The 24119-nt window shown below is 38.1% G+C and overlaps 1 protein-coding gene across 5 annotated transcripts in view; it reads right to left on the bottom strand.

Moving 5' to 3' along the window:
- Positions 1-24119, bottom strand: part of NEDD4 (NEDD4 E3 ubiquitin protein ligase) — a 112219-nt gene that overhangs the window by 56606 nt on the left and 31494 nt on the right. For 3 of the 5 annotated variants that reach the window (XM_026648273.1, XM_026648274.1, XM_026648275.1), the window contains exon 1: positions 14070-16071. In XM_026648273.1, the coding sequence (XP_026504058.1) occupies positions 14070-15635 (1566 nt within the window). In that variant the 5' untranslated portion in view covers positions 15636-16071. Of the gene's footprint in view, positions 1-14069; positions 16072-22845; positions 22900-24119 lie in introns of those variants that run through there. The other 2 variants (XM_026648276.1, XM_026648277.1) reach the window with 1 other exon arrangement.

Raw genomic sequence — 24119 nt, 5'->3', positions numbered from 1 at the left:
TAATTATATAGCAGTGTGTACATTTAAAAAACAAACAAAAAACAGAATTAAGAACCCTACCAAACCACACTGCACACACAATTCTACCCCTAGGGAAGAGAATGTATAAGCCACGTCACAGATGTTAGTCACACTGTTTAATGCATTACTGGGAGGCACTCATATTACAGTGGTGACGGCTGTGTAAGAACTTATTATAGGTGGGTTGATAGCACCTCCTATTAAGATTGCCTGACGCTTCCCGTAAGACCCTGTTTCAGTTACATTTAACTTGCTAAACTAATTGTTTGGGCTTAAGTTTTCCATGCTGTAACTGCCCCAGGCTTTTTAAAAGTTTAAGTTAAAACAGTAAGTGCTTTGCCAGTTCTAAAACAATTCTGGTAACCTTTCCTTTAAAAAGCTCTAGCATCCCCATGCTTGTGATCAGGGGCTTAAACTAGGGGGTGCCCTTTGTGTCAAAAATGCTTTTGCCATCCCCACAAAATGCATGTGCACAGTTAACGCAGCTCAGTCTTAGAAGTGGTGGTGAAGGGGGGTTTACCTTGCAATTGCAGCTCTGGGCTGTTGCAGACCAGGTCAGACATCAGACCTGAGAGCAGAGAGAGACTCTCTCTCCTGTGCTCTCACTGCTCCCCAGCTGAGTTGAGACAGCATGGAGCACAAAGCTGCAGGATTCAAATGCAGAGGGGATAAGAGACAAACCTGGAGTGGGGAACTGGACTGGATCCTGGGGTAGAAGGGTAACTAGGTGTTACACTAGAGACTGGAACTGGGATGAGAATCTCCACTCTTGAGGCTTAAGACAGGCTAAGTGAGAATAGAACTTGGACAGGACCAGGGTCAGTGCCCACTAGAGCACATTCCCCTCCAGAGCCTGGAAACAGAATCCAGGATTTCTGAGTCTCACCATTACTATGCTGTCAGCAAGTATTGGGAAGCCACCTGGCAACGAGGATGTCCAATTCCCCTCTAGTGCTAGTCCACATAACAGTAGTAGGTTGTCATCCTGGTCAGTTATGCCATTAGTTCAAGTGGCAGAGTTCAGTGTGGTTGAACTAAAGGTTCTAACTGTGCTGATGAGACATATGGTGTCAATATGATGTCATACGGGATTTGTTTTTTAGTCTGCTTTTTTAAACCTGGAAAATCAGACACACCGAAAGCTATATTTTAAAGCACACTAAGGAGGTTGCGAAATCAAGTGCACAAAAGTTCAGAAATGTCAGAATTAAAGTTGCTTGTGTAATCTTAATTCAGCCCCTTTGTGCCTACACAATACAGTTTCTAACAGAACCCCTGCTTCATTCATTACACAATTGGTTGAAATTACAGTAAAAGAATTATCTATAGTAAGCAGAATTATCAGACACAGATCCACATATGTTGGGGAAGAGTCAACATGGCTTTTATAAAGCCAGTTCAAACCTCATTAATCTATTAAAATTCTTTGGGGGGGGGGAGGGGGTGGAAGAGGTCAACAAATAGGGACAAGGGTGATCCAGTGGATATAAAGTACTTGATTCAGAAAACCTTTGACAAAGTCTCTCACCAAAGGCTCTTATGCAAAGTAAGCCGTCATGGGATAAGAGGGAAGGTCCTCATGGATCAGTAACGGGTTAAAAGATAGGAAACAAAGGGTAGGAATACCCTGTCAGTTTTCACAATAGAAAGTGGAAATAGCAGGGTTCCCCAAAATCTGTACTGGACCAGTGCTGTTCAACATATTCATAAAGGATCTGGAAAACGAGGTAAACAGTCAGGTGGCAAAGTTAGAAGATGATGCAAAATTACTCAAGATAGTGAAGTCCAAAGCTGATTGTGAAGAGTTTCAAAGGAAACAAAATGCAGATGAAATTCAATGTTGATAAATGCAAAGTAATACACATTGGCAAACATAATCCCAACTATATGTACAAAATGATGGCTCCTAAATTAACTGTTACCATTTAAAAAAAAAAAAAAAAAAAGATCTTGGAGTGTCTGAAAACATCGGCTCAATGCGCAACAGTAGTCAAAAAAGCTAACAGAATGTCAGAAACCATTAGGAAAGGGATAGATAAGGTAAATACCATAATGCCACTATATAAATCTATGGCATGTTCACCTTGAATACTGTGTGCAGTTCTGGACATCCCATCTCAAAAGGGATATATTAGAATTGGAAAAAGTAAAGAGAAATGCAACAAAAATGACTGGGGCATAGAACAGCTTCCATATGAGGAGAGAGAAAAAATATTGGCACTGTTCAGTTTAGAAAAGAGATTAATAGGTCTATAAAATCATGAACGGTTTGGAGAAAGTAAGTGTTATTTACCACTTCACAAAACACAAGAACCAGGGGTCATCCAATACAATTAATAGGCAACGGGTTTAAAATAAACATAAGTACTTCTTCATTGAACACAGTCAACCTGTGGAAGTAATTGCCAGAGGATATTGTGAAAGTCAGAAGTATAAATAAATTAAAAAAAGAATGAGATAAGTTCATGGAGGATAGGACCATCAAGGACCAAGATGGTCAGGGATGCAACCACATGCTCCAGGTGTCCCTATACCTGGAACTTTCAGAAGCTGGACTGGACAACAGGGGATGGATCACTCAATCACCCTGTTCTGTTCATTCCCTCTGAGGCATCTGACAATGGCCAGTGCAACAAGACAGGATACTGGGCTAGATGGACCATTTGTCTGACCCAGTATGGCCATTCTTACAGTCTTATAGTGATGGCACCATAGAAAAGCTGATGAGGGAATTAATAATTCTGCCTTCAGAGTACTGTCTGAATAGCAAGCAGTAAATGAAGCATGGGGCCACATATTAACAGTGAGGATAAAACAAAAATACTGAATAGGTACTCATTGAACGAGCACAGTTTGTTCTACGCACTGAATGAGGCAAAAATCCAGTAGGGGGTAAAAATAGTATGCGATCATGTAGTTATGCTATTATAATGCATATGCACATGCACAACCGGGCCAAATTAAAGTTACAAAGGCAAACAATTCTGGTATTTCCTAACTTTTGAATAACTGACTTTGTAACCTTAATGTTATTTTAAAACGTAGCTTTTTGTATGTAATGTAGAACAAAAACAGAAATTAGATTAATTTTCTTCTTGTGTTCCTATTGTAGAGCAGCTACATTTTAGCTTTAATATGGCCTAATAGGAGTCCCTCTAATGAATGCTTGCCTGTAGCCTCATCCAGAATTACCCCTTTCTCAAGCATCATGTTTACTCTGATACCCTTTTAAAATTCATAGTTTCTCAGTATCTTGCATATATGGATTTCAGCTTTTTCAAATAAAAAGTCTACATTTTATATAGATTTTATATATGTCTACAGAAACAAGATAGGTGAGTTAATATCTTTTATTGGGCTAACTTCTATGGATGAAGGAGACAAGCTTTTGAGCTAGAGAGAGCTCTTCAGGAAACGGTCTCTTTCACCCACCAAAGTCAGCCCAATAAGAGGTATTACCTCACCCACCTGGTCGCTCTAATAACCTGGGATGAACACGGCTACAACACTGCAAGTAGCAGATATCAATATACACACAGAATTTCTCATTTACCCTAAAGCTCCTTGATGAAAACTGAATGATGTAAATATCTGTAACTGGGTATGATTATAGATAATAATTCATAAAGTAACACCAAAATGAGCTGTAAGCATTTCATGGGCTGCATTCCCAAAGCAGAACTCTTTGGGCATCAGAGATTTTAGAAGTGAGTTCATTTGAAATAAAGAACACTTAACAGGAATGGATGGCAATCCTTCAGAGTGGGGTAGAAAATTGCTGTAAACAAATGACTCATTTGGAGGGTGGCAGTCACAATTTCACTTGCTTGCTCAACCTGTGAAACTCTTTGGCTTTTGGAAGGAGAGTAAGACCTGTGCTGAAGTGTAGCACAGAACTCTGAGCACAGGGCAAGGGGAGAGCTAAGGTAGCTTTAATTCTGGGCTGTTTTAGGGGCTGGATGGGCCCCCAGTGTAACAGACAGGCCTCCAGGACTGTTCAGGTCCCAGCAGCCTGCCTGGGCTGTCCAGAATCTCTGTAGTAGTTAGAGCCACAGTCCTGCTCCAGATATTTCCTCTCCCCCCTCTCCCTTTGCCCTGCCTTCCATGCTAGAGTTTTTAAGGTGGTTCTCTGAAGCTAACCTTCTGGGCCATCTTCCACAGTGGGGAAGTCCTCCCTCCTGGAGCTTGAACTGGGCCTCTTTATGCCATTCTCTTGCCATTTTATCCAGTATAAAAGCGCCAGAGTAGGGTTGAGGACCTCACCCAGGCATTCTCGTGCTCATTCCAAAGGATAGAAAGAGTTAGCCAAAAGGACCAGGACTGAGAAGAGGAAGTAGTAAAAATACGTAGTGGAAAAGATTTTAAGGGAGAACACACTAAATTGATTAAATATTAGAGAATTAGCCCCAAGAGAAGACTTCCGTTAATCTCTTTTCAACAATATAGAAATCGAGCATATGAAGGGAAAAAAATAAAGAGTTGTTTTTAGCTTTTAATAGAAGTTAGCTGTTGGAAAACTAGGAGATATTCAACACCATATGATCAACCAGTGCTATAGACTACTAATAAATGCAGTGGATTTGAGATCCATTGGTCAAAAGTCATTTCTAAACTGGGATAGCCTGATTGGCAGACAGTGTTACTAGATCACATTTGTAGGCCAACCAAGAGAGAGAGTTTGTTTATTGCCAAGATCATTTTACAGGATCCTGAGTCCTCTAATAAAGCCCCTCAACTCTGGCTCAAAGAGTCGCATAATATTGATCTCTAAAGAAGTTTGGTAAAACAAAGTTGGGTCTGGGACATAGTTATTCCCCCCCCCCCCCCCCCACCTGTATCCCCCTTAAGTATTATTACCTATAATTAAGAAGTCCCCTTAATAAAATGTGAGTCTTTACACAATGAATTTAACACTGAATTGCTGCTTCTTACATCTTGAACTGGAACATAATTTAAATTATTTCACAAAACTGTAAGAGAATGTTTTTGATAAATGCTTTGGAAAATTTAATTTGCAACCTCCCTCAAAACTATCCATAGTGCACTTGACTACACTGATTATGTTCAAACTGTTGGGGATGACTCATTATTGATAACGGAATACTAATCCTTTTATCAAATTCAAAACAGCCCGAATTGATAGTGGCTTAAAAGTCATTATCATCATTGTGCTGTTTGATGGCCTAATTTAATTTTTAAAACCTTAGGTATTACTTTGAACAGTAAGTAAGTAGATTTCAGTTACTGAAACCAGTTTTCTTTTATTAAGGGACACCCATAGGAGGGGGTCCTGTGGCAATAAATGGATAGAATAAAATACCAGCTATAATTTATCCTAGATGAGTTAGTGGCCTACAGGACACTTAACATTTTAGTAATTTATCTCTAGGGTCAGTTCCCCATTAGTTTTTTATAAATAAAAGTTCATGGATGACTAGATTTGATTTTGAAAAATAGGGAGGAACTGGTTGAGAATTTGAAAGTGAAAGGCAGCTTTGGTGAAAGTGATCATGAAATGAGGAGTTCATGATTCTAAGGAATGGTAGAGGAGGGAGAACAGCAAAATAAAGAATGGATTTCAAGGCGGCAGACTTTAGCAAACTCAAGGAGTTGGTAGATAAGATCCCATGGGAAGTCTAAGGGGAAAAAACAATAGAAGACAGTTGGCAGTTTTTCAAAGAGACATTATTAAGGGCACAAGAGCAAACTATCCCACTGCATAGGAAAGATAGGGAGTATGGCAAGAGACCATCCTGGCTTAACCGGGAGATCTTCAATGATCTTAAAAAAAAAAAAAAAAAAAAGAAAAGTCCTACAAAAAAAGTGGAAACTAGGTCCAATTACAAAGTATTAATATAAACAAATAACACAAGAATCTAGGGACAAAATTAGAAAGGTCAAGGCACAAAACGAGCTCAAACTAGCCAAAGACATAAAGGGTAACAAGCAAACATTCTACAAATACATTAGAAGCAAAAGGAAGACCAAGGACACGGTAGGCCAGTTACTCAATGAGGGGGAGAAAATGTGGACATGACAGAGGTGCTTAATGACTTCGTTTCGGATTTCACCAAGAAGGTTGGTGGTGACTGGACGTCTAACGTAGTGAATGCCAGTGAAAATGAAGTAGGATCAGAAGAGGCTAAAATAGGGAAACAAGAAGTTAAAAATTACTTGGACAAATTAGATGTCTTCAAGTCACCAGGCCCTGATGAAATGCATCCTTGAATACTCAAGGAGCTGACTGAGGAGATATCTGGGCCATTAGTGATTATCTTTGAGAAATCATGGAAGACTGGAGAGATTCCAGAAGACTGGAAAAGGGCAAATATAGTGCCCATCTATAAAAAGGGAAATAAGGACAACCCAGAAAATTACAGACCAGTCAGCTTAACTTCTGTACCCGGAAAGATAATGGAGCAAATAATTAAGAAATCAATTTGCAAACATCTAGAAGATAATAAGGTGTTAAGTAACAGTCACCATGGATTTGTCAAAAAAAAAAAGTGTCAAACCAACTTGATAGCTTTCTTTGACAGGGTAACAAGCCTTGTGGATTGGGGGGGAGGGGCAAGAAGCGGTAGACATGGTATATCTTGATTTTAGTAAAGCTTTTGATACTGTCTTGCACGACCCTCTCAAACTAGGGAAATGCGACCTAGATGGAGCTACTATAAGGAAACTGGTCGGAAAACCATTCCCAGAGAGTAGTTATCAGTGGTTCAGCGTCATGCTGGAAGGGCATAATGAGTGGGGTTCCACAGGGATTGGTTCTGGGTCCAGTTCTGTTCAATATCTTCAACAATGATTTAGATAATGGCATACGGAGTATACTTATAAAGTTTGCGGACGATACCAAGCTGGGAGGGGTTGCAATTGCTTTGGAGGATAGGATTAAAATTCAAAATGATCTGGACAAACTGGAGAAATGGTCTGAAGTAAATAGGATGAAATTCAATAAGGACAAATGCAAAGTACTCCACTTACGAAGGAACAATCAGTTGCACACATATAAAATGGGAAATGACTGCCTAGGAAGGAGTATTGTGGAAAGGGATCTGGGGGTCATAGTTAAACCAGAGTCAACAGCGTAATGCTGTTGGGGAAAAACAAAACAAAACACGCGAACATCATTCTGGGTGTATTAGCAGGAATGTTATAAGCATGACACGAGAAGTAATTCTTCCGCTCTACTCTGATTAGACCTCAACTGGAATATTGTGTCCAGTTCGGGGCACCACATTTCAGGAAGGATGTGGACAAATTGGAGAGTCCAGAGAAGAGCAACAAAAATGATTAAAGGTCTAGAAAACCTGACCTATGAGGGAAGATTGAAAAAATTGGGTTTGTTTAGTCTGGAGAAGAGAAGACAGAGGGGACATAACAGTTTTCAAGTACATAAAAGGTTGTTACAAGGAGGAGGAAGAAAATTTGTTTTTCTTAACCTCCAAGGATAGGACAAGAAGCAATGGGCTTAAATTGCAGCAAGGGAGGTTTAGGTTGGACATTAGGAAAAACTTCCTAACTGTCAGGGTGGTTAAGCACTGGAATAAATTACCTAGGAAGGTCGTGGAATCTCCATCATTGGAGATTAAGAGCAGGTTAGACAAACACCTGTCAGGAACGGTCTAGATAATACTTACTCCTGCCACAAGTGCAGGGGACTGGACTAGATGACCTCTCGAAGTCCCTTCCAGTTCTACAATTCTACAAGCACATTAGGATTTTGAAGACACCTGGTAGCTAAGGTAATACTATTGGAGCCAAAGCAAAATGTTCTTTACAGCATGAATATTTCACATAAAAGTTACAAACAGTTCAGAGCTGCAGGCTTCAAGAAGCTGGAACTATGGATTAGCTAGAAACAGGCACATATGTTTTAGAGACTGATCTGAAAGTGACTGGTGATGCATTATTTATCAGCTTCCCTCACAAGGTAGTTACCAGCTCTTCATCTAGAATTTTTAGAGTTATTGGTGCTAGTTTTGGCAATGAGAAACTAATTCGGACTCCTTTTTACTCCTGGGGGGATTCTGCATGGCTGCAGAAAATGCCCCCCCACCCCACAGAATTCCTGTGATTCCCTGCAGAAAAATGACAGGGAAGCAAAGGGTCCCAGAGCCTGAGCTCCGGCCCAAGTTGAAACATCCACACAGCAGTTAAACAGCCCCATAGCCCAAGCCCTGTGAGCCCAAGCCAGCTGACATGAACAAACCATGACTGTTTAATTGCAGCGGAGACACAACCTTATAGGCCACTACTAGACTGGAGGGAGAAACTAGAGAACAAGGAGTATAAGGCAAAGTGATAAAAAGACCTTAAAAAACCCCGAAAACAACAGATAACATTGAATTTAGGGGCAAAGCTTAGAAATGAAGAGGAACATTGGTGAAAATACAATATAGGAGCTGGTGTAGGAGGACTGTGAAAGGCTACAATTAGTGTAATCTTTTTGATATAAAAGGTTTTAATTCTTTTTAACTGGAGTCACCATAATGACAAGATCTTAGCTTTTCAAAAGGAGCAGATCTTCAATTCTCCTTTAATGCTTAAGAGCACACTATGAATCTTGCAGACACCACACCTCAACATTTAGAATTTATTTCCAAGATATGCAAAATTGTTAAATTACCAGGAAATATTAAAGAACATAAATAATATAGGGGATCCTATTACTTTCACTATTTTTTAAACTATTAAGATAAAGGTGTGGGCTAGGCTCACAGTTAAGTCAAAACATGTGAATATCTTTGATAAAACAAACTACATAAGATTTTTCACCACACACAGTGGTTTCTGCAAGTCTTCTCCCCACCAAAAGTCAAGCACTTTGGCTTGTCTTAAATAGAACTGTGTCTGATCATTTAACTTTCTAGAGCCAAGATTAATATGTTTAACTTCTGACAGTTATCTATATCTAGTTTTTTTGCCCCAAGTTGAAGCAGTTTATTGGGGGGCAATGCCATAACCTGTAAGACACCTTTTTAGGGTCTGAACAGACTTCGGTCTCTAGTGCTGTTGACCCAGCACCTTATAAGTACTGAAACATTTCTAAACTTGAAGAAAAAACCATGATCTTGCATCCACTCATGATAAAAATTTTGATAAAAGTTCGCCTGATTAGTAATCTGGAAAGAAATCATAAAGCAAACTCTTTTATTTGGTTTGTTAACTTACTGACGAATTTCAGAGATAAAGTTCACATTAACTTAACATGCTTTACTTTACAGACAAGAGCCAAACCAGAGGCAGAGCAAGAGCATATGGAGGGGACGGGGGGAGGAGAAGGATGTTATAACAAGAACTCCTACAAGCAGGAGCAGACTACATCTGGTTTGAGCAGAGATGAGACAAAAATGGTAGATGAAATGGGAGGAGGCTAATCACCAAGTTTTTACTAAGTTTAGCTGAAGGCCACGATACATTTAACATTAAAATGCACTAATTAGCTCTGACTTCCAATGAATTGGGGGGGGCACATTTTTAAAGTCAGTGGGAGGGGAAAGGTTGACTGGACTATAGGGAATGTAACAGTGTCTGGAGAGCATAGGGGAGATGCAAGAGTGTATGCATCACCTGTGGCAAGATAGGGGCTGCCCTCCCCTTAAGGGCTGACTTCCAGTGGGGGGGGGGGGGGGGAGAAGAGGGGGACGGGATGGGACCAGGCTAGCTGAATGGCTTTTGTGTCACCCCATCCACCTTTTAAATTCTCCCAAACTTTTCAAAATAGTCTCTTGCTCCTGCTGGATGCCCCACCCTGCCTCCCCTTAATTTTAGTTTAGAACAGTGTTTTTAAGATGCTGAAGGTTTGAGTAACTGCTTGTTTTGTGACAGGAAAGGAATTTTTCCCCATTGAGGCCAAACTGGGAAAGATCTGGTAGGTTTTTTTGTGTTGCTTGTAGCATCATGTAGGGACAGTCGGATTGAAAACAATCAAACTTGAAAGTTTAACATTAGCAAAGTTAAGACCATTTAGCTTATCACAAGTTGCGGCTGGTGTTCCTTGCAAATAAAGTCTAAAAGGGCCGGTTCCCAGAGATAAAGGAGACCTGGAATTCTGCTGGTGGACTGTGTCTTAAGAGCAGAGGAGACCTGAAGTCTTCCCAGACTGAGGTTCCCTCTTGATAATCCTTTCCCTTCACACACACAGAGTGGGGAAGGAGAAAGGATTCAGCAGTGAGTTGAGTCCTAGGAGTGGGCCAAAGAGTGTCTACTTTGAGTTACTGGTTATATAGTGGTAGCCCTGAAACCTCACACTGGAACCAGTTAAATTCCAGGTATAAGTACAGCATGGGCACATAGCACCCCCACCAGCATTAAATAAAGTCACGGCTTGCTGCTTATATCCATCCCATGCATCTGTCCTTTGCTTGCCTGTGTGTCTTGATCAACATGAGTCTCCTAAGAGATAGGACTTCATGCTGAAGTTTGATGCTCCATGCAGTTTAAGTTTAACATAGTTGCTACAAGAACTTCAGAAGCACTTCCCCCCAAGTAAAACTCACTATGGAATACTGAGAGTTTTTTGGTTACCAGTACACTCTGGTTCAGAGGGGTTTGAGAGTTCAAATTGAAAGTTTCCTTCACACAAGACTAATTGTACAAAAGCTTTCATGAGCTCTAAAGTGTGAGTTTTAAGGGTTTTTTTGCTCAAGTGTTGCAAATTTCATTCACCAAACCTGGAAATCTAGCAAAATCAGTAAAGTAAAAATAAAAAAAGGGAAGTATTAACATTATCCTCATACATTTTAAAATGTACCTTAAAATTTATTTCTAATACAGAATTATACTTAATTACTGGGGATAGACTTCCCAGCTTAGTTACCAGGTTCACACATTCAAAGTAAAAATGGTTCTGATCTGGAAGGAGTGGTTAACCTCATGGCTGCCAGTGGCATACCATAATAGCAGAAACTGTAATGTAAGCAAACTCCAGCTAAAGGTCTGAAAGAAGTAGACTTGTACTATCCACCCCACCCCCCCCGACAAATTGGGAATATGCCTTTATAAGAGACCAGGTAACTTGTTCTATCCCTCTGCCTATTCCCACCCCTTCAAAAAGCCAAATTCATGATATGAACAATTTAAATTAGTTCAACGTTTCTGCTACAGAATAATTTCCACCCCAATGAAGAGGCATATGAATTAAAATAATAAGTCAGCAAGTCAAGGCCAAGCACTTTGATATTGCAATCAGGGCATTTAATCCTCTCCCCTCCTCCACACACATTGCACAACTTACTGCAAGGTTCCCTTGGTACATTTCAAATAAAGATGAATATAGAGACATGGTCCAGCCATCCTCCCACACTTTTCAACTGAAATAGCTTAAGGCCTGCTGTCACAGAAGTGAAGTTTCTTACTAAATTTTAAAAACGCAGACTTGACTTAAGCTGTTGATTATGGAAAGCAAGAAACCTGATACTATGTGGCTGAAGGCTAGTAGCTAGGCACGTAAAAAAAGAATGCATAGACCTTTCACTGCTTCAGACACTGGAGTCTCTAACCAAAGTACTGATTTAATTTCATGACTGCTCTGCACAGATAGTTGACATTACTAAATGCTACTCCCATATCAGCTTGTTAAATTTGAACCCAGACTCAGCATATCAGTATACTAAGCCAGACTAACTGGAGTCAAGAGAAATATTTTGGGAGTTGTTTTTAAATGAGTCACAATACCTTCACTATAATTAGATTTACTATATAATTAACAAATTATTACAGTAGAAATCTATTATATTTTTTAAAAAGACTGCTATGATACATGTATTACTGTTTACAGTTTTTCTTCTAACAGGTTGCTGAATTACTACAAAGTCAATTCAATCTGCTCTTTTTGCTTATTTTGGTAAACTGTTTTACAGAACTGTTTGTAAAAGCTCGTTTTACATTAAAAGGTCAAGGGTCAATTGAGGTCTCTGTGCATGTTGTCTTACACAAAGGACCTGAAACTCACTAACTGCTGCAAATCATATTTAGTGTCCAGTTTTCAAAAGGCAGCCATCATTCTGTTTTGGATGCATAAACGCAGGTAATTCGCATGTGCATGAAAAGTGTGTTCACAACTCTGAGCACAATTTGAAAGACAATTCAGCCCCTTTGAAATTTGGCTGTCCAGGATCATGTTTCTAGGTTTTAACCATGAAGCTTAATACCTGCTGCTAGAAAAGGCAAAACAAAAAAAACAAACACCACCAAATCCAAAACCCACTCTCTTCAGTAATAGACATATACTACTTGCTACACAGTCCTTCAAAGGTTGCCAGAATCATAGGAGGGGTTAATCCATGAACATGTCTGCTAAGAAACTCAATTTCAAATTATTTTCTTTAGAAGACTGAAGTTTGCCTGGAATTTTTACTCAAGCATTTGTTTTCAGAGGCTGGGCTTCTAATTTGAATTTGCAACAATTTAATTTGCTTTACATTTTTAGACAAGTGACATTAACAGCACAACAGCTGTAAGTGGAAAACCACGAGAAGGGCACTTTTAAGCACTATCTTTAAACAGTTTTTCATCTTCTTAATGGAATTTCTATAATGAGCAGGTTTAGACTACTTGGTTTTCTACATATTAGGGAATATTTCACAACCACAATACCACTGCAATTTAAGTAAGAGTTCCCTTACTGATTTAAAGTTTTCCAGGACAATCTAGTACAGCCTTTTTTCCAAAAGTACATACTCCAAAGAATACACACTGATAAATCATCACAGTAGATCATAAGTTTTCTGTCAAAGTTTAAAATTCAGACCAATATTTTAAGGAGAGTTTTTTTTGTTTTAAATAAAAAGGTACTGACAGTGATTTTAAGAAAGAAAATAAACAGCAAAGGACTGCAGGCGTGGGCCCTAGTCAGGCAACACTTTCACTGAAAGAACTAAAATCTGCAGGATAGGACTTCAAGGTAATACTACAGCAACTCTCCAGATTAGTGTTAACTGCAGATCACTTGCAACTCCCTTTTCATTTGTATCAGCAAGGTGGTAAAATAGTAGAAATGTCACTTCACTAAGGCTAGTGTATACTTAAAACTTTAATAAAGTTTGTAAAAATGCCTAGTTGTTGCATTGTTGCACATTTTTATTCATAATTAAGAGCACTATGCAAGTCTGAAATTTTGCAAGTATTTCAGAATGACTTTCAAGAACAAAGGATCATTTAAACGAATTTATAAACCTACTTTTCTTGTGGCTTTGACTGTCGTTATTAACAAATATAAATTGCATCACCAGTTAACGCAAGAGGGACAAATTTCTGAAGTTTAGTTCAAAAGGAGTTTTATTACTCAAAAAAGTTAACTTAAGACTACTAAACTCAAGAACTAATTTGAACAGCAATGTTGTTTGAAAAGATATTAAGTTACAGTGTAAAGCTTGGGCTGAACTAGTGGCTAGAGAAAAAAGGGGAGGAAACGCTTAAAATTCCTGTGGCTCAGGGTGTATACAGATACAAATGGTATTTTACAGTTACTCTACTCAAAACCTACTTTTAATTCTTTACACACAGCAAGTTACTGCAAAAACGTTTTAAAAAACTTATATAAAGTAAATCAAAGATTATAAAGTAATCTATTCATTCTTAGGCATTTTAAAATCTAGATATTTCAGCAAAAAATTCTGTTGTGGATTAATGTTATACAGTTTAAATCAAATTTGAGCTAAAACTTCAAGTCGAGGAGAACTTCAATATCTAGACTACTACATAAGGTAACCCATTTATCTGCATGTAAATTAAGTAATCAGTTATGATTCTGAATTAATATTTGAAATTCAGGTGCTTGACTGAGAATTTTGACCAGAAAGGACAATAGACTCTAGGAAAGACCAAATGAGATTTTTTAAAAATTCTCTATCACATCCCCGCCCCCATTTATAATACATACTTTATGCAGTATTGCAAAAATGTTTTAATAAGTTAACATAATTGTAACATTTATAAATGTCTTGTATTTATGCTTTGATCACAGGCTATCATTCTACTACTTCAGATCCACTGGCAAAGAAAGATTTATAGTGTTATTTTTTCCTTTGAGAAAAACTCACCTTGTAGGGCCTCCACAACGTACTATTTGATTCCCTTTTGCAGATACTGGCATTTTTTGGAAAGCCACTAGTTTTTCCTTCATTTCCAGGTGTGAACTGTATGTGCAACTGGGATGTCTCTGCCTTAGGACACTTGTATTTAAGACTGGATAAACAGCAAGAAACTTTTTGACAAGATCCTTCTAATGAAACACTTCTTTGCAGAATATGGTGGGTTGTCCTCATTTGTGTATTTGGTCTTTCTAATTCGTTTATAAGAATCTGATACTCAGAATGTTTTTTTGAGGGTAAACATGCAGATGTGCTACGTATCAGTTTTAAATTAGGGTACTTTGCATCAGAGTACAAATTTAATTCCTTTTCTGATAACTCTGGACTGTAGCAACAATTAACCATTTCATCCCTTGATGCAGATTCTCTTTGTTGAGTGAAATGAACTGAAATACAAGGGAAGCTGTCGGATGTTTTTTCACAAGTTGTCTGCTCAGCGCTACTTGCAGCCTGATTTTTGTCCTGTAATGAACTATTCAAGTAAAGTGGTCTAATATCTCTAGTTTCACCAGGAGAGCAAATGCTTTTAGATAGTCGAAGTCCACTGACTGCTGTTGAAAGGAACCCTTTAGAAGAAGTTGTTTGATCTTCATTTTGTGCCAGTTCAGTAGAAGAAATAATGAACTGATGTGATGTTTGATAAGGTCCCTTGCTTGGTAGAGGACCCAAGCATGTTGGAGAAGTTGGTGGGGTAGTGGAAGGACTCCTAGGAAAGATTACCAATGATGAAAAACGTCGTAGTGGAATTTTAGTTTTCCTCCTCATTGGCAATTTCACTTGTTCCAAACCATCTTGATCAAAAGTAGTATTTTTACTTCTACATAAAGCTTCCTGATATATATTGTTCCTATAGGAATTACATTTGTTTGCTGTGCTTCTATATGAAGAAGTACTATATACAATACTACTACAGAAAGTATCATCACCAGTGGAAAGAGTGCAACTACTACTGTCACTGATTATACTGTTGCTGTATGAGTCTCCATCACTAGTGATACTTGTACACGATTCATAGTCACTGCCAGTGCTACTGAAGGATCCACTGTTATTCGCTGCAATACCGCCAAGATTGCCATTGCACATGGCAGCATTGCTCAAATGGCTGCTACTGTTTAGCATATTAGATCTGTAATCAGCCATATTCCTGCTACAAGCGTTTCCTTCATTACCAACACTGATGAAAGTGTCTCCACTAGCAACTACTGTATCAGATTGAAAACATTCACTATACCTTCTAGACTGCAGGGAAATCTGCAGCGAAGTGCTCTTTTTGTTGTTCTTTTGCAGTGAAGAAACAGTTGAATGCTGCTGTTGATTAATTATTTCCTGCATTACAGTTGGAAAGACAGCTTGCCTGGGAGTCACCTTCATTTGTATAATATCAGGTGCAGAATTCTGTGAAGGTCTTTGGAAATACACATGAATGTTACTATCCAAACCATCTCCGGAGATTTCTGATAATGGATCAGTGTTGCTTCTTCGGGCTGCAAAATGCAATCTTAACCGTCGTGCCATTTGTTCTCATTTGCACACATGTTAGCGAGTAAGAACCATAAAGCTCCTTTTGCAGAAAGGCTAGAGGCAGCTGCACAGAGTTGAGATCCAGTTCAAACCCATCACAAAAGTAAGATCCCATGAAAGATGCAGCCTTTGTCCCAATTTCAACAAGATACTAACTAGTATATAATAAAAAAGCACCTCTTAAAATAAGTCAGCCAATCCTTGAACTGCGGTTTCTGGACTGTCTTTGATTGTAGTCAGAATGCATTCACTTACAAAGCACTTGATTTCCAACGACCCGTCAAGCTTAACTCAGCTGCAGCACACTGACACACACTGCCAACCTTGTTTCAATGTTACCTTCTGTAATTTGCATAAATGAATAAAATCCAAGAATATTCTAGCTTTTCGAGTTTAAAACAGCAATTCTTGCTGCAGCTACACTAGCTGAACCAACATGTCTGTGCTTTCTGCAGCAGTGTATGACTACTAATATTTTTACCCATAGGTTTAGAATTACAGGAAGTTGGTAGGAATGAAGTCCCATATAACTGAGTATCAAATCTAGGATTAAATTTCCAAATAGTAACCCATGCAAGTAAACTGGTGAAGTCTGAAGTTATGAAAAAGCCAATGAACTAATCCATTTCATACTAATAAAAAGGTTAAAAAAATTAGGAGTTATTTTGGGAGTCCTAAGAAAGCTATTGGGCAATCACACTTAAATGCTGACACTTAACATGGATTCGCATTCTGTGGAATCCTATAGTGCCATATTACTTTGGTTTCGTTTTGAGTGAGTTGTAATTGGGTTAAATAAAGCCATAAAATTATTTCTTTTGTCACTCAAGGTTTCAGCCTAGCATAGAGGTTCTTTCCTAATGAATATATTTTAGCCTTTTTCTGGTTAAAGGTATGCTTTGTTAGATTTTTTGCACTTTTACAACTTTTTACATTTCAAATTTAAGTACTTAAATTGTTGGACAGTAGTCCATGTTCTGGACTAGTATCTGGTTATTTATGAATTATAGATGCAGAGTACTAAGTGTTCAACCATGCTTTTGGCATGCAATCTTTAGGTCTGTGCAGGTACAGATTAAAGAAATTTACACGCAGTCTTTCTAGGGATGTATAGTATAGGTTGCCTATTTAAAATGACTGCATAATCTATGGAGTACAATTTACAGATGAAAACTACTCGAAAGCCACATTGTGTAAGATATTGTATGCAGACTGTATAGTAATCTCATGCATTCACAGTTAACTACAGTAACAAGAATATATTACAATTGCACCTCCTTTGTAAAGTGCTTTGAGATCCATTGATGAAAAACACTATGCAAACACAATTAGACTAATCAAGGTAAAAATATACTGGTAACTTTTCCCAAAAATGTAACACTAAAATGACAGAATTTCTCTGGGTGTTTCCCACATTGACAGAAAAGGCCCTTTGCTGACACCTAGTGGGACTTTTGGAAAAAAGTAGTCTCGCTGTGAAGTGTCAGTAGCAGTAAACGTTTGGCTATGAATGTACTTTTAACTACAGAAACTAACATACTAACATGGAATGAATTACTGCTGCCGGTAAAGCTCAAACAGGAGAGAACACTAGACCATTTATCCTTTCATAGGTCATACTATTGGATATTTTCTGCTCAATATTTACATGACCTTTGCTATATTTTTGGTTAGTGTGCACTAAAACAGTTTTACCTCCTCTCCAAATAAGAGCCAGGACCAAGTTTACAGTACTTTTTGTTTGCAAGCAAGCAACAAATTTGTTTTTTAATACACCTCTACCCCGATATAACGCTGTCCTCGGGAGCCAAAAAAAAAAAAAAACTTACCACGTTATAGGTGAAACCGCGTTACATCGAACTTGCTTTGATCCACCGGAGCGCGCAGCCCCGCCCCCCCCGGAGCTCTGCTTTACCGTGTTATATCCGAATTCATGTTATATCGGGGTAGAGGTGTACTACTCCAGGGTTCATTTAACCTGATTACCCAAAATTTGTGGTTAGAAATGCATCAACAACATAAAATAGCTTAGTCACAAAAAGACTAATAAGTAAAACAGTTCAGCTATTTCACCAAGTATCACTAATCAAAGTTACACTTGGAGAAACAACTGTTGAACTCCAAAAAGAGCCTTTTTGGTCACAAGTTCAAAAAGTAATGTATAACCATTAAGCAATATATTTTCTTTGAGTTTCAAGTTTTGGTAGAAAAAAATTTTTTTTTTAAACTAGAACCAAAGTGACTTTATAATTTAATAGTCTGACTTGGTTTAGTCCAAAGGACAACAAAATTAAACGTATCATGTTACCCAAGTTTGCTATAGAAAGTTACTACCTGATAAAACTTAGTAATAGCAAGAAAGCAGAATTATTCACTAAAAAGATAATTTTAAACATTATTTCTCCTTCTTTACTATGCTAAAGAAGAGATAAGCAGTCAGAGCTTTAGCCAGGAAGTAGTAGTTCTGGATTTAAGTTAAGTGTGTCCTTTCACACTAGATGTTAAGTTTCTTGAATCATGACCTTACCTGGTTACTTTTGATAATGAAATGATTTCTGATCCACTATGGCCTGGTTGACCACAGAATGATATGTTTTTTTTATGCACAACTCTGGATTATTGAGATGATGAAAGAGTTGGCAAGATACAGCAACAATCCCATTCAAATATAATCTCAAAGTTTTTTCGCAACAGTGATGACTATGGTTCAGTGCTACTTTCTTCGCTGTATAGGTTTGCACACCATGTATAGAGCACACTAATTCTCCCACATCAAATTGTTCTACCAGGAAGCAGTAGTCATTGTTACCAGCCAGTATCCAGATTGTGAACAAGAATTGCAGTAGCAAGACTTATCTCATAGTTTAACACTTATCCAGTTATGGATAGCAAAAACAGTAGTGTCTGGCCACCTGTAGGTATCTTAGCTTGTCACTGTCAGTCCACTCAGCTACAGAAGAAGCCTACTAGTGGGTACAGCTGGACCTGACACAGAATCTTGTCTTCTAGCAATGATTTGAAGACATAAGCCTCATTTACTTCCTCAAATCTCCTAAGACTGCTCCACCTCATGAGCATTTCTACCCTGCTTGCTTTCTAAAGATCACGAAGAAGTTCACAAGGCAAGAGGTTGTAGGAGCCTGAACTGCCATTCTTGTGATGAAGAATTCCCATAGTCTGGTGCTAGCAGAGAATTTTGTCTTTTCTGTAAGAAATATTGGAATCCTAGGCAGATGAAGGTGCATACTGAAAAATAATCTATGAAACTTGTTGCCAGTGTAACCCAGGCCTGCTTGGTGTGGTGCTCTGTTCCCCTTCAGTGGCATCTAGTCCATCTAGAGATTGAGGAGTCTGCTACAGCGTTAGCCAATAGCCATGTGGCTTTTAGCTCATGTAGTAGAGCCTTATACACTAAGCTTCAGAGATCCCAGGTTTAATCCTGCCAGCATTACAAGCAGGGTCTCATCCAGGATATCAACCGGGAAGTCTCTGAAGTCTGGGACGTGCTTCCTCAGTTAGGGGAAATATGTAACCCAGGCAAGCTTGGTGTGGAACTCTGCCCCCCTCTAGTGGCACCTAGACCATCTAGAGCAGTGGTTTTCAAACTTTTTGTATTGGGGACCCCTTTCACACAGCAAGCCTATGAGTGTGACCCCCCTTATAAATTAAAAATGGGTGAAATAATGTAATCTAATGGGGACTTGGGGCTGTCAGCCCCAGGGAGCTGACAGCTTGCGACCCCCATGTAACTACCTTGCGACCCCCTGAGACGTCATGAGCCCAAGTTTGAGAATCCCTGATCTAGAGATTGAGGAGTTTGCTACAGCTTTAGCTAATAGCTATGTGGCTTTTAGCTCATGCAGTAGGGGCTCATGCACTAAGCTTCAAAGGCCTGAGGTTTGATCCCACCCGCCGACAGCCAGGGTCTGTCGGCATTACCCCAGTAGCAGTTGAGAGAATATATACGTGTTCAGCAATAGTCTCAGTTTTATGAAGTATGAGAGAAGGCACTGCGATCCAGAAAAGGCAACCTTGTTATTTGAACTACACTGTAGACTGAGTAATAAAATATTGCGTTTAGTTTTAAGCATGGATTTGTCAAGAAAAAATTGTGTCAAACAAACCTGACAGATTTCTTTGACAGGGTAACAAGCCTTGTGGATGGGGGCAGGGAGGAAAAGTGGTAGATGTGGTATATCTTGACTTTAGTAAGGCTTTTGATACTGTCTTGCGTGACCTCCTCATAAACTAGGGAAATACAACCTAGATGGAGCTACCGTAAGATGGGTGCATAACTGGTTGGAAAATCATTCCCAGAAAGTAGTTATCAGTGGTTCTTAGTCATGCTGGAAGGGCATATCAAGTGGGGTCCCGCTGGGATCAGTTCTGGTTCTGTTCTGATTTAGATAATATCATAGAGAGTACACTTATCAAATTTGCAGACAATCCCAATCTGGTAGGGGGTGCAAGTGCTTTGGAGGATATGATTAAAATTCAAAATGATCTGGACAAATTGGAGAAATGGTCTGAAGTAAATAGGATGAAATTCAAAAGGACAAATGCAAAGTACTACACTTAGGAAGGAACAATCAGCTGCACACATACAAAATGGGAAATGACAACCTACAAAGGAGTACTGCAAAAAGGGATCTGGGGGTCATAGCAGATCATAAGTGATACATAAAGTTAACAGTGTAACACCGTTGCGGAAAAAGCAAACATTCTGGGATGTATTAGCAGGAGTGTTGTAAACAAGACACGAGAAGTAATTCTTCCACTCTACTCCACACTGATTAGACCTCAACTGGAATATTGTGTCCAATTCTGGGCACCACATTTCAGGAAAGACGTGGACAAATGGGAGAAAGTCCAGAGAAAAGCAACAAAAATGACTAAAAGTCTAGAAAACATGACCTATGAGGGCAGATTCTAAAAATTGGGTTTGTTTAGTCTGGAGAAGAGAAGACAGAGGGGACATAACCGTTTTCAAGTACATAAAAGGTTGTCACAAGGATGAGGGAGATAAATTGTTCTCGTTAATCTCTGAAGATAGGACAACCAGCAATGGGCTTAAATTGCAGCAAGGGCGGTTTAGGTTGGACATTAGGAAAGACTTCCTAATTGTCAGGGTAGTTAAGCACTGGAATAAATTGCCTAGGGAGGCTGTGTAATCTTGATCATTGGAGATTTTTAAGAGCAAGTTAGACAAAAACCTGCCAGGGATGGTCTAGATAATACTTAGTCCTGCCATGAGTGCAGGGGTCTGGACTAGATGACCTCTCGAGGTCACTTCCAGTCCTATGATTGTTTTCTCCACCTCATTAACATCAAAAGCTCACTCTGCCCATCTTTATACCATGATTTTTACTTTCATACTGTTTCCCCCCCTTTAAATACTCTCATTAGGGTAAAGTTTTCACAAGCACTTAAGTGATTTAGACTCCTAAGTAACTTTTGAAAATGGGATATAGGTGCTTTTAGAAATTGTACCCCTAGTTAACAGCCAAATCCTAGTGCCTTTTGAGCACTCCTACTCTAGTTTGAATGAAAGCTGAAGCACAAGGCCTGAAGTGTCATTTTATGGGATTCATTTGCCAAGCTGCTGAAACAGTTGATGCTCTTGATGGCCAGTCTCCAAGAGGGTAGATAAACTATTTTTTATAGAACATTACAGAAATATTTAACTAAAATTAGCAAACATCAAATTTAGAGTTCTAAAAATAAATTTGTTTCAAGTTATAACTTGTTTTATAACCTCAAATTTCAGCCTTAAAATTTGCTTAAATTAATATAATTTTAAAAATATGCTGTATCAATGAGCTGAGTTAAAGGGTGCTTCTTTTTAAAATATATACAAAATGGGGGAAACCCTCTATCTTTTGATATCAATTCAAACTTTCAGTTTTGGTTGTGCAGAAAAGATTTTGCCATTATTTTTAGTTTCAATTTACATAGTAGGTGCAGAGAGAGTATTTCCCTTCATTTGTACTAGTTCATTCAAAGTTAAGAAACTGATTGCGTGTTGAAAAAGCAGGAAAGCTTGTTTTTTCTGCCAATCTATAACTTAAAACCAGGTGGGAGAGGTTAAGCTCTACTACTTCTAAGAACTTGAAGGACATGGGGCCAGATTTTCAAAGACATTTAGGCACCTCAAGATGCAGATAGGTGCTTTTGAAAATCCCACTAGGCACTTAAAAAGGCTAGCCTATGTGCATCTTTCGGCGCCTAAGTACCGTAGAAAATCTGGCCCATAGTGACCAGAAAAAGTCAATTCATTAACTACAGTTAATACATTGTTTAATAAGTCCATTTTTAAAATGTAAGATGTATTTTGAATAATTTTTCTTCTCTTCTGTATCCAGTATAATTACTGTAGTGTTGTTTAAAAAAAAAAAAAGACCAATTTTTAAATACTTTTTCTATACATTTTTAACTGAATTCCAGTTTTCATCCAATCATAGGTTGACACAAATCTAGAGTAAAAAGGCATCTAGTAAAGAAATATCATTTACCTTTTCAACAAAAACTTTAAAATTAATAATTAGAATAAGTGTATGTTAACGTTTATTTCATAAATAAATGTGTATAGACCTAGTGTATCCTCCTAGCTAGCACCAACTTTAGTTAGAAGGGTATATTTGGTTTCATCAACATATTTAATCATCATACCAAAGAATGGGAATGAACCTTCTAGGTAAGGTACAATTGCAAAATAAGTTTAAAAATCAATGTTTCCTCCTTGCTGATTTAAATTATGATAAAAATTGCGGTTTTAATCACTGATTTAAATCAATCCACGCTGGTCTCAGAGAAACCTTTATCTTTACTACGGGAATTTTGGTAGTGGTAAAACAAGTATTAGATCATTTAAGAGAGTTACCATAACCAAAATTAAATTTCTATAACATTTACAACCACTCAAACGATAAAGATAATGAAATCAGGTGAAAGACTAATCCATGAAAACATTTTGAACAAGAAGATACTATATCTAAGACACTGGATTCCAAAATTTGTAATACAGAAGAATTACAGAAAGTAGTGACTTCAAACAAGAAAAGATGAGCTGTCAGATTTAGCCTTAAATTTGACATGTTTATCAAAATTAATTTCTTATGGAGCCGCTTTTTTAATACATGTCCATCTAAACTTGATTTCATGTTTGTCTTCAAAAACAGAAATATTCTAATATACAATGACCTACCAAACGGTTTTCATCAAATACTTCAAAAAGAAGCCTGTGCTGCTGAGGATTAACCTAGGAAAGAGGAAGAGATTAACAGTTATTAGTTAGTCAAGGTATTTGGAAAGCTGCAGTATTTGTTTTTGCTAAGCAAATATTCTAAGTTTAAACAGGAAGCGGTAGTTGGGTCACACAAAGCTGGCACTAAAAGGACAATTCTTTATAAAATGTTTAATTATTTCTAAATTAATTTGAACTTTTAATACGATTAGTATCAATGCTGACACAAACCTTGTGTACTTTATAGATTCACAGAATTTAAAACCAGAAGGGAGCCTCAAATAATCTGACCTCCTGTATATTACAGGCCAAAATATTTCACTTTTATTCTTGTATTGAGCCCAATAACTTGTGTTTCACTAAAGAATATCCTCCAGAAAGACATCCAGTCTTGATTTGATGACAAGGAATAGAGAATCAAACACTGCCCCTAGCAGTTTGTTCCAATTTTCCAGTTTATTCATCACGGTTAAAAATTGTGCCTAATTTCTAATTTCATTTTGTCTGGCTTCAGTCAGGCATTGGTTCTTGATGCCTCTCTTTATTGTATTTAACGAAAATGATTGACAGTTCTACACAATTAAGTTCAGTACATAATATTTGAGACTGAACAGTCATTGGTCTGAAGAAATTATTTGACAAGTTGTTGCTAAAAACTACAACGTTCTAAGTCAAAACAGAAAGAAGTGCTTGAGTGGAGATGTGATACAACTCAGAAAGGCAAATGAATTCTTACAGGAATGAAGCATATTTTACACTTCACTTTATTCCACATAAGGTTGCCTGCTTTCATCCACAGCAAAACAAATGCTGCAGGAACCAAGGTGCTCAAAGAAATCTAACATATTTGATCGAAGTGTCACAACTTTAAGTTTTTGAACAGAAAAAAGTAGCCTGCCACCCAGGAGTACTCTCACCCTGGTATCTGTATGAACACCCTTGTACAAGGTAATCAAGCATGTGATTTTACCAAAGTGGAAGAGTAGCTTTGTGCCCAGAACAGTGGTATTTGGAACTGTATGAGTAATCAGCCAAAGAAAGAATAGCCAATTGATGTAGAGAGCAATTATATGAATTTGAAGATATTTGGATCCTGTTTCTACACACAGTGAAAAAAAAAAAAAACAAATCTTGAGATACTCAAAGAATGCTATCTAATCCATTCTCTCCCTGTCCTCTCTTTACTTCTCCTTATTCATTTAGGTCTTTACTTTATTACTGTGACTCCCATCCTA

This window comes from Terrapene carolina, unplaced genomic scaffold (assembly GCF_002925995.2).
Source record: "Terrapene carolina triunguis isolate 2854851 unplaced genomic scaffold, T_m_triunguis-2.0 Scaffold67, whole genome shotgun sequence".
Taxonomy (NCBI): domain Eukaryota; kingdom Metazoa; phylum Chordata; order Testudines; family Emydidae; genus Terrapene; species Terrapene triunguis.
The sequence above is the reverse complement of the archived record's forward strand: the minus strand, read 5'-3'. Positions and strand labels throughout refer to the sequence as shown.